Source organism: Ambystoma mexicanum, chromosome 11, assembly GCF_040938575.1.
Source record: "Ambystoma mexicanum isolate Mex_15411 chromosome 11, UKY_AmexF1_1, whole genome shotgun sequence".
Lineage (NCBI taxonomy): Eukaryota > Metazoa > Chordata > Amphibia > Caudata > Ambystomatidae > Ambystoma > Ambystoma mexicanum.
Genome location: NC_090934.1, coordinates 1,169,786,478 through 1,169,799,978, shown reverse-complemented (window position 1 = coordinate 1,169,799,978; position 13,501 = coordinate 1,169,786,478). Strand labels below are relative to the sequence as shown.

Below are 13,501 nucleotides of genomic sequence, written 5' to 3'. Positions count from 1 at the left end.
ACCAAATACCATCAACTGAAAGGACAGTCCCCCATTACTGCGTACAAAGGAGTGACATGAGGGTCAAAAACATTAATACACCACTACACTGACACAGAGGTCCAACTGAATTGCATGTCACCATTTGTTGTGCATAGTGAGATCATCATGAGGCTGACATCAACGGTGCTAGGATGAAAGCATACAAATTACTGGACATCAGCCAGATCATAGAAACAACCGCCGTGGACTAACACAGTGCATGAGCACTCACAAGGAACTGGACCCCCTTGCGCCCACTAGTTGATGGCACGCACACCAGTCCATACGAGGAATACACACATAGCAGTCACATTGTGTGTCTCCATTCATACATGGGAATGTGGTTGAAATCAGGAAATAAATGCATGATATGGTGTCATTGATCGAGGTCCCATATGATGTGATGACTTACACATATACATTGTTGCCCACATGCAGGTGATGCATGCTATCCCTTGAAGAGGTGGCTCCTTACCCCAGTCCGGAACCCACAGAACAGGCACGAGGAGGACTACAGTCGTGCACATACATGTACCCATGTGGTGATTGAGCAGACATTTGGCCTCTTGAAGGCACGGTTTCACTGCCTCAGCAGGTCTGGTGGGGCACTCCTGTACTGCCATGAGAAGGTGGCCAATATCGTTATGGCATGTGTCATGCTACACAATATGTGCATCAGACGGAATGTGCCCCTGCCCCTGACGCTGAACTGCAACCACCTGATGATGAGGACGAGCAGGGTGGGGATGGGGCAGCACCTCAGGGAGGCAGCGATGCACAGGAGGGACGTGACATGCGTCAGACTCTGATCAACCAATGTTTCTAGCACACATGGATGGGGAGTGTGACATGGAGATGGCACTCGGGGCACTGGGTGTGTCAGGGACATGGACACCGTAGACTGTTCACCAATAAAGCACACGTACGCAATAAGCAATGTCCACACATGTGAATTATGAGTTACCAAAATGTGTATTGAAGAATTATAACAAAGTGAACAAGCCCTCCACCCCACACACCCTCTCCCCCTCCCCCCTCAACTCCCCCACACACCCTCTACCCCCTCCCCCAAGTCCCCCACACACCCTCTCCCCCCGCCCCCCTCAACTCCCCCAAACACCCTCTCCCCACTCCCCCCTCAACTCCCCCAACCACTCTCTCCCCCCTCCCCCCTTGACTTCCCCACACATGGTGTGCAGTAGCGTGCACCAGTGGTCCACATGGCACCAGTATGCATGACTGTGACTACTGCCCTCTCCCTCTTCCAGCACCAGGTGCCCCCCTGTCTGATCTGCGCAGGTTCCTGCCAGACCTACGCACGGGGCTGGTCCTGGTTGAACTAGCAGTTGAAGATGTACCCGGTTGTTCTGAAAACTGTGGTGGACGCATGGCCTGCATTGCTGCCACCATCTCAGAGAGGACGTGCCGCACTGCTGCCAATTCGGCATAAATGTCCTTCGAGGATGATTCAATAGGTGATTTCAAGGATGCAGCAAATTCCCGAATGTCATCCTTGCACTCCCACATTCAGTTATGTGCTGCGTCAACAGGCCAGTGAGCTCCTGCTGGCGCCTCTGAATGTCCTGGATCCCCTCTTGGGTGGTTGGGGCTGCGGTGGATCTTTGAGGGGTTTCCAAAATACTATGTTCCTCTGGCACAGTTGGCATGGTGCTGGGAGTTGCAGGCCATGAATGATACAGAGACAGCCCGTGCATGCTCCTGTCGTGCATGCTGCATGGGGACAGTTGTGGGGAATGCAGGTGGCCTGTGGTGGGAGTTGCAACATGCAGCTGATCATCTTCCTCATCATCAGAGACTGCTGCTGTGGCAGCTGTCTCGCCTACTGTGCTGCTTGCAGCCGATGCAGTCCCTTCTGCCGCTGCCACTTGGGTGCTGGTGGCTGTTGTGGACGCTGTAGTGGGGGCCGTAGAGCACATTGGTGCTGTGGCCGGTGGTGTTTTCTTGGCCTTCCGATGTGGTGCCGGTTGGCCTATGCCTCTTGAAGTGGAGGGGCGGTGTTGTCCCTCCTCGGCCCTGGCCTTCTTACGTGGTGTGCCATCTTTCTCCCTGCTGTCCTCGTCACCACTGTCTGAATGCGTGCCTGTGGGGGACCAATAGAGGGAGAGGGTTAATGATGGGTCTACATGCATTGGGCATGCATTGGGGTGGCTGCATTCATATGGAATGGCAGATGATTGACATTGGGGGAGTGACATACGGGTTGCTTGGCTTTTGGGTGGGTGATGCATGGAGGCGTCTGGCCTTACACATATGGGCTGCATTCTGCATGTGGACAAGGTGATGCTCTGCACTGCCTGTAGGCAGTCTTGAACTCATGTGTCTGGTGGACCCTGCTCTACATCATTGCACTGTCCGTTCAGGTGGACATCATCCTGGTGGTATTGGCACTGTATAATTTGGGACACCTATCTGCATCGGCCGATGACGGTGCTCCTCGCTACATGTCCCCGACTCCGTGAATTGCCTCTGCCCCTATGGTGGTGGCGCATATCTCCTCCCACGGTTGTAATTTGATGGGGCACTCCGCACCTCCGCCTGTCGCCATCCCCATATTGTGGTTTGCGGAGATTATGCTGCGCATGCGTAAACACAGGTCATCCCAGCGCTTACGGCATTCTTTGGGTGTGCGGGTGTGGTGCCAACAGAGCTGACTTTCTGGCCGACCTCCGCCCAAATCTGCTTTTTGTGCTGCAGTGCTGGACGGGACATCTCGTTTGAGAAGGCCTCATCTGCATGTTCCTGCAGTGTCTCCGCTAACATGGTCAGCTCCTCTCTGGAGAAGCAATCCTTGCGCAGGCGATCTCCCTTTTTCTTCACAGCTTTTGGCATGGTTAAATGCAAAAGGTAGTGGTGGAGGTGTGTAAGAGTTCTGGGGGTCAGACGACTTCTGGTTGTGGTGGATGGCAATGGATTGTGTTTTTAAAGATGGCCGCCATGCTCTTTCCCATTCCTGTGCGATGACGCTACTTCCGGTCACTATTAGCGGTCACCACTAATGCCGAAGGCTTGGATGCCGGAGAAGCTATTTCCACTACAGACGGTGCCGGAAACGGGGATTTTTCGGGGTTTTACGGCATGGCGGTGAGGTCTTTACCGGCATGGCGCAAAGCTCGTGCCCGCAAACTCATAATGGGCTGCTTTTAGCGGTCTGTTGCCAGCACGGACACGGTAATTGCACCATGCCGGTAGTGACCGGTAATTAGCGCCCGGGTCATAATGAGGGCCAGTGTGTTTACAGTGAGTGGCAGGATGTGTTCTTACAGTGACATTACTGGCATCATTAGGCAAAACCAACACAAGACTGCTTGTAATAGGAGAGGGGTGTGTTCTTGGCATTTGCAAGTTAAACTTGATTTGACTAAATTGTTTAGCATTCATTGTTAATAACTGTCAATAACCATGCCAGTATTTTTCCCAACACTCACCCTCTCTAACAATGTTTGGCCAAGTTATTATGCAATGCTCCATCTGTTACAATTTGAAAGAAATCCTTGGGGGCAGAGGGGTTAACCCTCCCGGCCACCCTACTAAAGAGGTATTGACATCCTAAAAAGGTTTGATCAAGTTTAATGTCATCATGAGCAGCATTTGTTACGAAATTAAAAAAGCCTCAAACCCACCTGTTAAGAGGCGTTTTAATCCTACAAATTAACGTTACTGTCCTTGTGTGTAACCCCTTGCACAGAGGTATGTAAATCCCACTAGGTTTTGAACATTGTTCTTTTTCTTTAGTGCAGGGCCAGGTCGTCCATAATGGGCCACAGGGCACCGACCCACTGGCCACTACGGAACAGCCAGAAGCAAGCCTAGTGATATCCTGAGTGCTCCCTAACCTGCAGCGTGCAGTGGAGGGAGCACTCCTGGCTTCCATGCATTAAGCAAAGAACCACACTGCGCATGCGTCCCTAATGGGCCATGCAAGGCCTGGGGCGTTTTGCAGGGTGGAGTACTGAAGACTGAAGTATGTGTGTTGGGGGCTCTCCTACACCTCCCATTGCATTTCTGTGGTCTGGGGCTATGAGATGGTGGCTCCTCTGCACATGTCAGAAACCAGGGAGCACTCCATTCTTATTAGCTCCAGTCTGCGGGATGAGCGGTAGTCATCGTGCCAGCATGCAGCAGGAGTCTCCAGATTGACCACGGCAGGGGAAAAAAACAATATTCTTTGCATATGTGTGTATATATGGGTGTTTGATATGTGAGGGGCTGTGTGATGGACGAATGAGATGTGATGAGTGCAGTGTATATTTTGTAGTTGTGTGGCTGAATTCATAAATGTCTTTGCATGTAAATGAGAGTACAGAGTGAATGTTGTAGCGTTTGTGTGTGTGTATGAGTAAATGAGAAAGCAGTGTGACTGTGTACGTTGGTTAGCGTGTGCGCGTGAATGTTCATGAGTGAGAACGTGAGTCTGTTCCTGTATGTGCGGGCTGGTGAAGCAAACTGCAAGACTAGGGGGCGGGGGGGGGGCGCTCCTGAGGTCACACAGTACATGTACACATGCAAAGCATTTTAACTAGCATTCTTGGCAAAACAAACATGATGAGTTCTCGTCTTCTTGTGGAGGTTGAGCCTACATTGGTGAAACCTGTATGAACAGGTTTTCTTGAACTGGCATGGCAGTTTTTTTCTGGCATTATGTACAAATCCAACATGAGTGTTTTTATGTTGGCCATATTGGCATATTTTGCTGCAGCCAGCATAGACATGGCAGGGCAGAGCCAGCATGAACATGTTTCTTTATACTGGCATATATCCTGGGCTAAAGCATCAAGAACATGTGTGTGACTTGGTACACAATGGACATTTTCATGTGTTACCCTACAACAACAATTGTAAACGTTATGGCTTTTGACCCATTCTTGGACAGAAAGTGTACTGTAAAAGGCACCATTTTAACACAGAATTAAAAAAAAATTATTCAGGGGAGTAAGGGGGGAGAATCCCACTCAAACTGCCCTTGGCTGGTTCAGGCTCACTCGCTACGCTTGGTCGCTCACACACATTCTTGGGAAATGCTTATGCCCCTCCAATCCAACAAATCACCAACTCCATTCCTGTGTTTGCATGTTTCAAAGTGCACGGTTTGTCCCAAATGTTTTTAAAACATTGTTTGGTGAGACATCCTACTAAAGCCTCTTGTAAACAGGCATTTATAACAGATCAGGTTTTCACAAATGTTACTCATGTCATGTGCATATAAATGCATCATTGATCTCTAAATGTCCCCCCAAAATCAATATCTTAAGAGAGGTGTGTAGTGGAACTCCCAAGCTCCCATGTGAAAATGTATTAAAACATAAAAAGTTTAGCCACGTGTTAATGGGTTCAGATGTATTGAAACACAATTTGTCACTAAATAAACCAAGTTCTTGGGGGAAGAATTCCCAGGCCCAATGTAAAGTTATTGAAAATACCGTGTAGTACTGCAAATAACAAGTCTTATTCGCAATATTAACATCAATAATATTGTAATCTCTTTACTAACACCTGAATGCCTATATGTTCCACCGAGGTTCAGCTGTTGCTCACCATTTCATTTCATATACAAATTATGGTAATTAGTTACAAAAGGTTGGGGACCCCTGCTCTAAGCTGTTAAGTAGATTGAGAGTGTCTTCAGCAAATTACATTAATTTTCTCTAGTTCCATATGGGAACAAGACTCGATGCACAACATTTGAAAAATGTTTAATGAAGGATTCAAAAGATGACAAACATTGGTGGCCATAAGGTTGTGTGCTGGACTTGTGTATATTGATGAGGAAATGCAAGGTTGGTATAAATGGAAATGTGTTAGACAGGAACCTGAATTAATCCTGATCTATTAGCCTTTGGGATTTACGCCCTTTCAGACCGCCAAAAAGCCTTGTTTAGGCTCCATAATCTCAGAAGCCAACGTTTCTTGTATTCTTGGGTGGCTTCATTTAGATACTCCTTTTATGGTTGAAGTCTCAGCATGTCTAATGAGCAGTCACGTTTTCCCCATTAACAGTTTCAAGGTTCATGCACCTGGCGAATCAATCTGCCCTTCCTCCTAATTGTTTCATATGCTGCCTCACAACATGGCCATGTCCATCAGCCGCCCCTTCTTCGTTCGAATGCATGTCTGGAATTCTCTTGCTCAAGCAATGGAAGACTACCTTGCACGCCTTTACTCTTCTCTTCCTATTCCTTCCCACTGTCTTCACCTAGTGCTTAGAGGCCACTTTGTGCACGTAGCATCATGCAAATGTTTAAATAAATACAGTAACAAACATATTGCAAAGACGTTTAAATTGCTTTGTACTTTTTGTGTTTCAGAAGCAAAGTAAGGACAGATTTGGGCTTGAAGGTGAAGAGGAATCAACTATGTTAGAAGAATCGATTTCCCCCAAAAAGTAAGATGACAAATAAGTAATGCAATTATGTTAGATGCCAGAATACAAATCGTGCCATTACTGTGCGTGTGGAAAGTGTGGACCTTTGTATTTAAATGCCATTTCGGTTTAAGTGGGGTAAATAATGAGTTCTGATAAATGCTGTTATGAAGAATCAATGTACTGCCACCAAACGGAAATGGTAGTAAACATTATAGAATATAAAAAATGATAAATGTTTGCTCTATTCCTTGCTTAACTGAGATAGAGACAACCTACTTGTTATAACTCATGTTTGCTGCTTAACTAATGATTTCTACTATTTGAGAAGTCGTCGATCTCTAGTAGCTTGATGAAAACCTATCCATGAAAAGCAGCAAAATCATTAAGTATAATAAAAGGTCAGAAGTATCTTTGTCCAATGCAGTCATGTGCAATAGAGACTGCCCGCTTTGCCTGTTGTCACCGCTATAGGGAGCTTTGGCCTTAAGAATATGTAAGACTGAACATTCTCTCCTCCCGCACATTGGCCCGAACACAGAAGCTTTCACACTAGTATCTAATAATACAAGCCTAAGCAAACTCTGGAAGTAGCAGCAGGCAAAGGTAAAAAGAAAGCTTTGGAAAGGTTCTGGAGATGTTATGACCTCAGCCTGCAAAAAGGTATCCTGATGTTAGATTCTTTTGGAAATCTGCAGTTTTGGCCTATTCAACCATGTACATACACGTATATGGTTGAATAGGCGCTTTGAAACACTTCCGTATAGGCGCGTTATAAATGCCATATCATATCATACATATGTATATGCATGATTGGGAGTGGGTGTGTGGGTTAGGTCGGTCGCATGGGCAGCAACCCCCTTAACAAAAGAAAAACGGGAAATTCAGTTTGACCAAAAACATGTCGAACCTTATCCGAGACACCTTATAATATATGCAACATTTCAAATTGCCCCCACAGATGTTTTAAGGAACTCTCCAGGTGCAACTTGCAAGGAGGAAACCTTAACACACTTGATCATGGTTTGATAGCTATTTCCAAAATCAGATTGTTACTGTTGGGGACGGGGGATTAGTGAGGATTTATGAGGTTTCAATGGATACAAGTATGATATTCAAAAGGTGGTGGACTCTGGATGTTAGCCAAACACTGTCATACTGACTTGGCAAATGTCCGTACATATTTCCTACACATTTTGATATTTTGTGTGCTTTTTTGTTGTACACTGAATTAAATGCTGATAGACAAATTGCACATACAAAAAGCCATCAATTATTGGTCTACAGTGCAAAATAATAGAATTTCCAGATCTTGTTTTCCAGGATTATTTATAGAATTTTAGAAAGATTAACATTGACAGATAATACATTGATGACCATAATAAATTTGTGAGATGAAAAGTTAAGGAAACTGTTGTGTACCTTTAAGTATTTGTATGGCTTGTGTTATGTTAGGTGTACAGTGCAAAGCAGTAAAGCGAGGAAGCAAGGAGGGCAAATCGTAGATTAAAGGGATAGCAAAGCAAAAGGTGTATAGGATAGGCGATCTAGCATAGAGTGAGTGAGGGGAATGAGAGAAGAGAACAATAGATTGTGGGTTCATGGTCGTTTGGTACATTTCACATAGTGTGGCACTCCTTCTGGAACTAGAGGGGCTCTGAGGACCATTGGAAATGCTCTTACTAAGTGTTGAGACTTTGGAGGTGGTATATTGGGGATTCCAAAGAGTTCCTTCGAATGGCCCATTCCATCATGCGTGTTAGTGCCTTGAGTAGACCCTACCCAGTTTACCCCAAGGAGCACATTTAGTAGACTAGGGCTCCAATATAGAACATCCACAGGGTCTTCTTTTATCTGCTGCCCTTCCTGATGCCATTAGGCCCGAGCCTCTGCAGCAGGAGCCAACCCGTAAATCAACATTTCAGGCCCTACAGCGAGTACCACCTTCTCTTCTCTCATTCTGATTAATGGAAATCGAGAGATCGATATGCGAGCGGTAAACACACTTGCAGATGCACTGCTTGCCACCCATCGGTCCCACAAAAGTCTTGAAGTCAGCTTGCGGATACAAATACCAACACTTCACCAAATGCGGGCTTAGATGCAGAGTGAACGTGAGCCGCTGCGATTATCAAACCCTGAATCACAGTGCCATGTGGACACAGAGGCACTTCTGCCTGACTCCAGAATGGTAGATAGGGTTTTAAACTGTCGGCCATCAACGGATGATTAGTGGTCATTACTGAAGAGGGGCATGAAGCCAATGGACCTGAAAACTTCAATTGGAAAATAAGATACCACAATGTGAGGATTCAGGGGCTTGACATGCATCCATCACTGACCTTATTGATTTACCGATTAACCATGTTAAACCGGTACACAATCAACCCTCCCGAGTTTACTGTAGGTAGATGCTTAGACTTCGTTACGGTCCAAGAGGCAGCAAGAAGACAGAAGGAGAGAGAGGCACATGATTTTCATAGTATTTAGGTGCATATGGAACAGCCGATAGTCGTAGAGATACAGGAATACTAAAATGCAGAACGAGCAACAGACAGTCCAGAAAAGTAAAGAAAAGCAAACTCACATATATGATATGATATGGCATTTATAACGCGCCTATACACAAGTGTTTAAAGGCGCGACGAGTCAAGGGACGGGGACAGAGGGAAGACAAAGACAACGATCTTACTAGGCCAGGTGACATTGAGATCGTGCAAGTGCAGGGGAGCGGGTAAGGGGAGAGTGCAGGGGTAAGGAGGAGGGGGCATTGTAATACATAGGATCAACAGTGAATAAATAAGTAAAATAAAAAATAGGTAAAAAGTGCGACCAGCTTGTGGCAAGTGCAGGGGTAAGTGCAGACATCAAATGTCAAGAGCTGGAGGGGACTGTAGGGATTCAGAAGCAGCCCCCAAGTGCAGGGGTTGCCTGGGAGGCAGCGCAGGTGTGCAGCTGGCGGGGGAGGTGCCCTGGAGGCAGTGCAGGTGTGCAGCTGGCGGGGGAAGAGACCTGGGCCCGGGATCAAAGGGTAGCTATCTATCTATAATATTTTTTATACAACACCATTTTGCCCATGGGCCTCAAGGCGCTCACAAAGAAGCAGAGTGGTCAGGAAAATAGGGTCCAGGAAAGTTCAGACAGCCGATAGAAAGAGAAGATGAGTTACGTCATCGCTTCATCAAACAGAAAAGTCTTGACTTGTTTTTTAAATAAAACAATTGTTTTACAGCTTTTCAGGTCCAGAGGGAGGGTATTCCAAATAGTGGGGGCCCAGGAGTTGAAGCTGATGCCACCAATCCTTTTGAGGGAGACACGCGGCTGATCCAATAACTGATTGCTATTGGAGGGAAGGGTCCTTCTTGTATGCAGTCTTTTAATCCTGTTGGCAAGGTAACAAGGTGCCTTGCCAGACAGGCATTTATACACCAGAATTAAGCCTTTGAATTTTATCCTCTGTTTCACGGGAGCCAGTGTAACCTCCTTCTGGCCTTTGAGATTTTTGAGCATCAGCTCAGTCCATAAACTGCCTGAACTGCACCATTTTGGATTATTTGCAACTTATATATATTAGTTTTAGATGTACCCAACAAAAGACTGTTGCAGTAATACAATTTAGTATTTATGATTGCACCAGCAATCATAGCTCTGTTAGATTCAGACAGGAATGGACGAAATTGCCAGAGTAAATTAGTGAAAAAAGTGCATGTTGATTTCAGATAAGAGGTGTGCCTTTTAAAGGACAACTGCGAGACAAAGAAGACTCCAAGAGTTTTTACATATACAGATACCTTTATCTCATACCCATTTATCCTGAAACAAACATATTTGTCATCCAGCTTTTTCAATTGCTGTTGTGTACTAGCAATCAGCAACTCAGTTTTTTTCTCGTTCAAGGCTAAAGAATTCATTGCCATCCAAATTTGTATAGCCTTAAAAACCTTGTTAACTTTAAATGTATCGTCCTTATATATACCAGATAGTTCCAAGACTATCTGGGTATCATCTGCGTAGTTAGTAAACCAGACACCCATGCGTAAAAGCATATCACAAAGGGGTTTAGAGAAAATATTAAAAAGCAGAGAAAGGCAAGAGCCTTGTGGTACTCCACAAAACAAAGGTGATTTTTCCAAAAAAGCAGTACATTTTAACCACTGCCGCCATTCTAGGACCTAAAAATGACTTGAACCAATTAGCAGAATGCAATGTACATTTTCCTCCCTCAACTAGTCTATCCACCAATAGTGAGTGGTCAATCAAATCAAAAGCTGAAGAGAGGTCCAGAGTAATAGTAATGCAGGATTACCTTTCTCAATGAGCCTGGCAATATTAGACTGTAAGTCCAGAAGCATGGTCTCAGTACCGTGGTTAGCTTGGAAACCCGACTGTTCGGGGGCCAGGATGTTATTGCTCTCTATGAAGTTTTGGTACTGCAGATAGGCAATCTTATCAATCACTTTTAAAATAAACTGAACATTAGTGATTGGCCTATAGTTTCCGGGAACAGGAGGGCCAAGATTTTCTTTTTTTAATAGTGGGGTTTCCAGGCCTCCTTTATGTTCTCATGAACATATGCCTCACTAAAGGAACAATTGACAAACTGGGTAACCCAGGGGGCAAGTTTATCGGCAAAGTCCTTAAACAGGGAGGCTGGAACAATAGCCCCTTTACAGGAAGTTTAGAGAGTTTTAGGGCATCCAAGTGCCAGAATGTAACATTTTAAAATTATGCTCCATGGTAGCAGTAAAGAGATTGCTGTGTAATGTGACTCTACTGAGATTTCCAACCCGGTCTGTGTTGTCCAGTACCCTTTTGTTTTTGGCTTCCTGTGGTATCTGCAGTCACCAAAATCCTACAAAGCCTAGTGATTATCCCTTTCTTGGAAACTGCACTGTGTAAGGAAGGCATGGTATCAAAGTAAGACAGACACAAGTGATCACAGTTCAAGGCTGTTTATTAAACTGTAAAATGGGTGAGATAAACGCCTAATCTAAACCTAAATCTAAGATGAGAGCAAGCTACGACCATCAAATAATAATACAGTCCTAGTAGAGACTAGTCAAATAAGAAGGGCCTATACTAAAAAACATATTGCCAATCCTTACCGCTATACTACAAAATAGTGTGGGATAATGTTTCACAAGAAAAGAAAAAGTGTTCACAAAATTATAGGTCAGGATGTTATGGCCGGGGTCTCCCTTCCCCATGTTTTTAGCACGGGACAAGGCGGAACTCTTGAGCACAGAACACTTGTGGGCTTCTCTAGCACAAGCTTACAGTTCCTTTTCTCTATATCAGAGCCTTCTGTGCCCAAGTGTCTTCTCATCCAAAGTCTCTTGCTTCAGAGGGCCTGGTATGCCAAAACAAAACAAAACTTCCTTATGCTAATCTTCCCATCAGGTGATTACCCTTCAATCTTGGGTCCCCCTCAGCCGGGCTACGATGCTTTTCTCACTCGTTAGCTTACCTCAATTGGGCTCAGACCAACCACTCACTGTGGACATTCCTCAGTCGGGTTCATACTTGTAGTCACAATGTTGTTCCCTTGGCTTCGTCACAACTTTTCTCTTAACGTCCCTCAATCAGGTTCACTACCGCCTTTCAATCATAATCTCCTTATTTGCAATGTACAAAAGACTCAATGTCTTTGTAAATAACCATTTAGCATTAGTTAGGTCCCCCCTCATCCAGGCTCAGACCTTCCACAGCACTTGCCAATCTTAAACAAAGACTTCCGAAGGTCGATCATGTCTCGCTCGCTCACTCTGTAAGTCTATGGCAAGTGCATGTTTCACAAAATCACAGTTTGCATGGCGTTCACCTCAGCCGGGCGCAAACATCTGTTTCACAATTTCACAATCGTCAAAACTTCTACAACCTGCCAAGGACTTTCGATTGTAAAAGGGGTTTGGCTTGACCCTTGTATGACCACCTTGACACTTCACGTCGGCCTTCCCTATGGCCTCCTAGTACTTGTGGTTTCAATACTCTTTTAGTTCAACATAGTCTCTTTGTTCAGAAGAGGGGTACCAGCCAGAGACCTCCGAATGAGTGTCCACATGGCGCCAGACCACTCTATCTCTGGTACCAAGTTTGTTCACAAAAGACCTCTGTATATTCATCTTCTTAGTGTTGCCCATGCAACCTTGAGCCTACCACAGTCCGGTCCACTAACAGGTTCTTCTGACTCACCGGCTGTGCTGAACTCGTTGGCGTTTCTTTTGCCACTGGAGTCAAGGACGGTACCACAATGGCAACTACGTCTCCCGCGCTGGCCATCAATGCGGGAGGGTTCCATGTATCGCTGACATCCGTCACACCATTCTCCAGCTGCGATTACCAGTCTTATGTTTCTTTTGTCGGAGGCTTTGTGGGTCTGGGTGGAAAAGGGCAAGGGCAACTCCCTCCTTGACGCCCTTTCAGGTCTTGCCGCCTTTCTCCTCTGTTTGAACTGCCATTCTGGAATAACTGCTTCCTCGTGCGTTCAGTCTTGCTCAGAGAGTGCTCTTGTGCTCCGCCTTTTATCCCTATGGGGAAGAGAAAGGGAAGTCAGGTGTGTGTGGTTATCGGTAAAGTCCTGACTCTGATTGGCCTCAAAACTGTGACAACCTAGCAGGCTTTCATATGGAATTATAACCCTAGTTTTTCCATGGGGATTCTTTCTACCTCCTAGTTCATCAACCCTTGTCCTAGTGGTGTTGGTAAACTCGAAAGGGTCAGAATTGTATGGTTTGTGAAATGAATGGGAAAAATCCGTAAAATAATAGTTTGGAGATCTGTCGAGGGAATGACCGGGATTATTGTTGTGAAATGAATAGGGGGGATTGTGAGAACTACAGTGTTTTGTCAAAGCAGACTGGGAGTTCTGGAAATGATCTGGGGGATGGGGAGAAGAAAGACTGGGAGTACTCGGGTAGGCGACAGGAAAATAGGGACACTGGGAGATGTAGTTTCCCACTGCAACAGGGTTAGGGTTCCTAATAGGTTTACCAGATGTGGAGGGGTTGTTGAAGTCTGGTAAGGGAGATTCACTGGGTGGAAGGGAGGTTGATTTGGAACAGCCTATAAAAGCCTCAGGGACTTCGTCCTCCTTGTCCTCTT

General features: G+C 45.6%; 1 protein-coding gene across 11 annotated transcripts in view; it reads left to right on the top strand.

Moving 5' to 3' along the window:
• The window catches only part of TLN2 (talin 2), a 7,472,684-nt gene that overhangs the window by 1,240,932 nt on the left and 6,218,251 nt on the right, over positions 1-13,501 (top strand). For all 11 annotated transcript variants that reach the window (XM_069624483.1, XM_069624482.1, XM_069624486.1 and 8 more), the window contains one exon: positions 6,345-6,421. In XM_069624483.1, the coding sequence (XP_069480584.1) occupies positions 6,345-6,421 (77 nt within the window). The remainder of the gene's footprint in view (positions 1-6,344; positions 6,422-13,501) is intronic.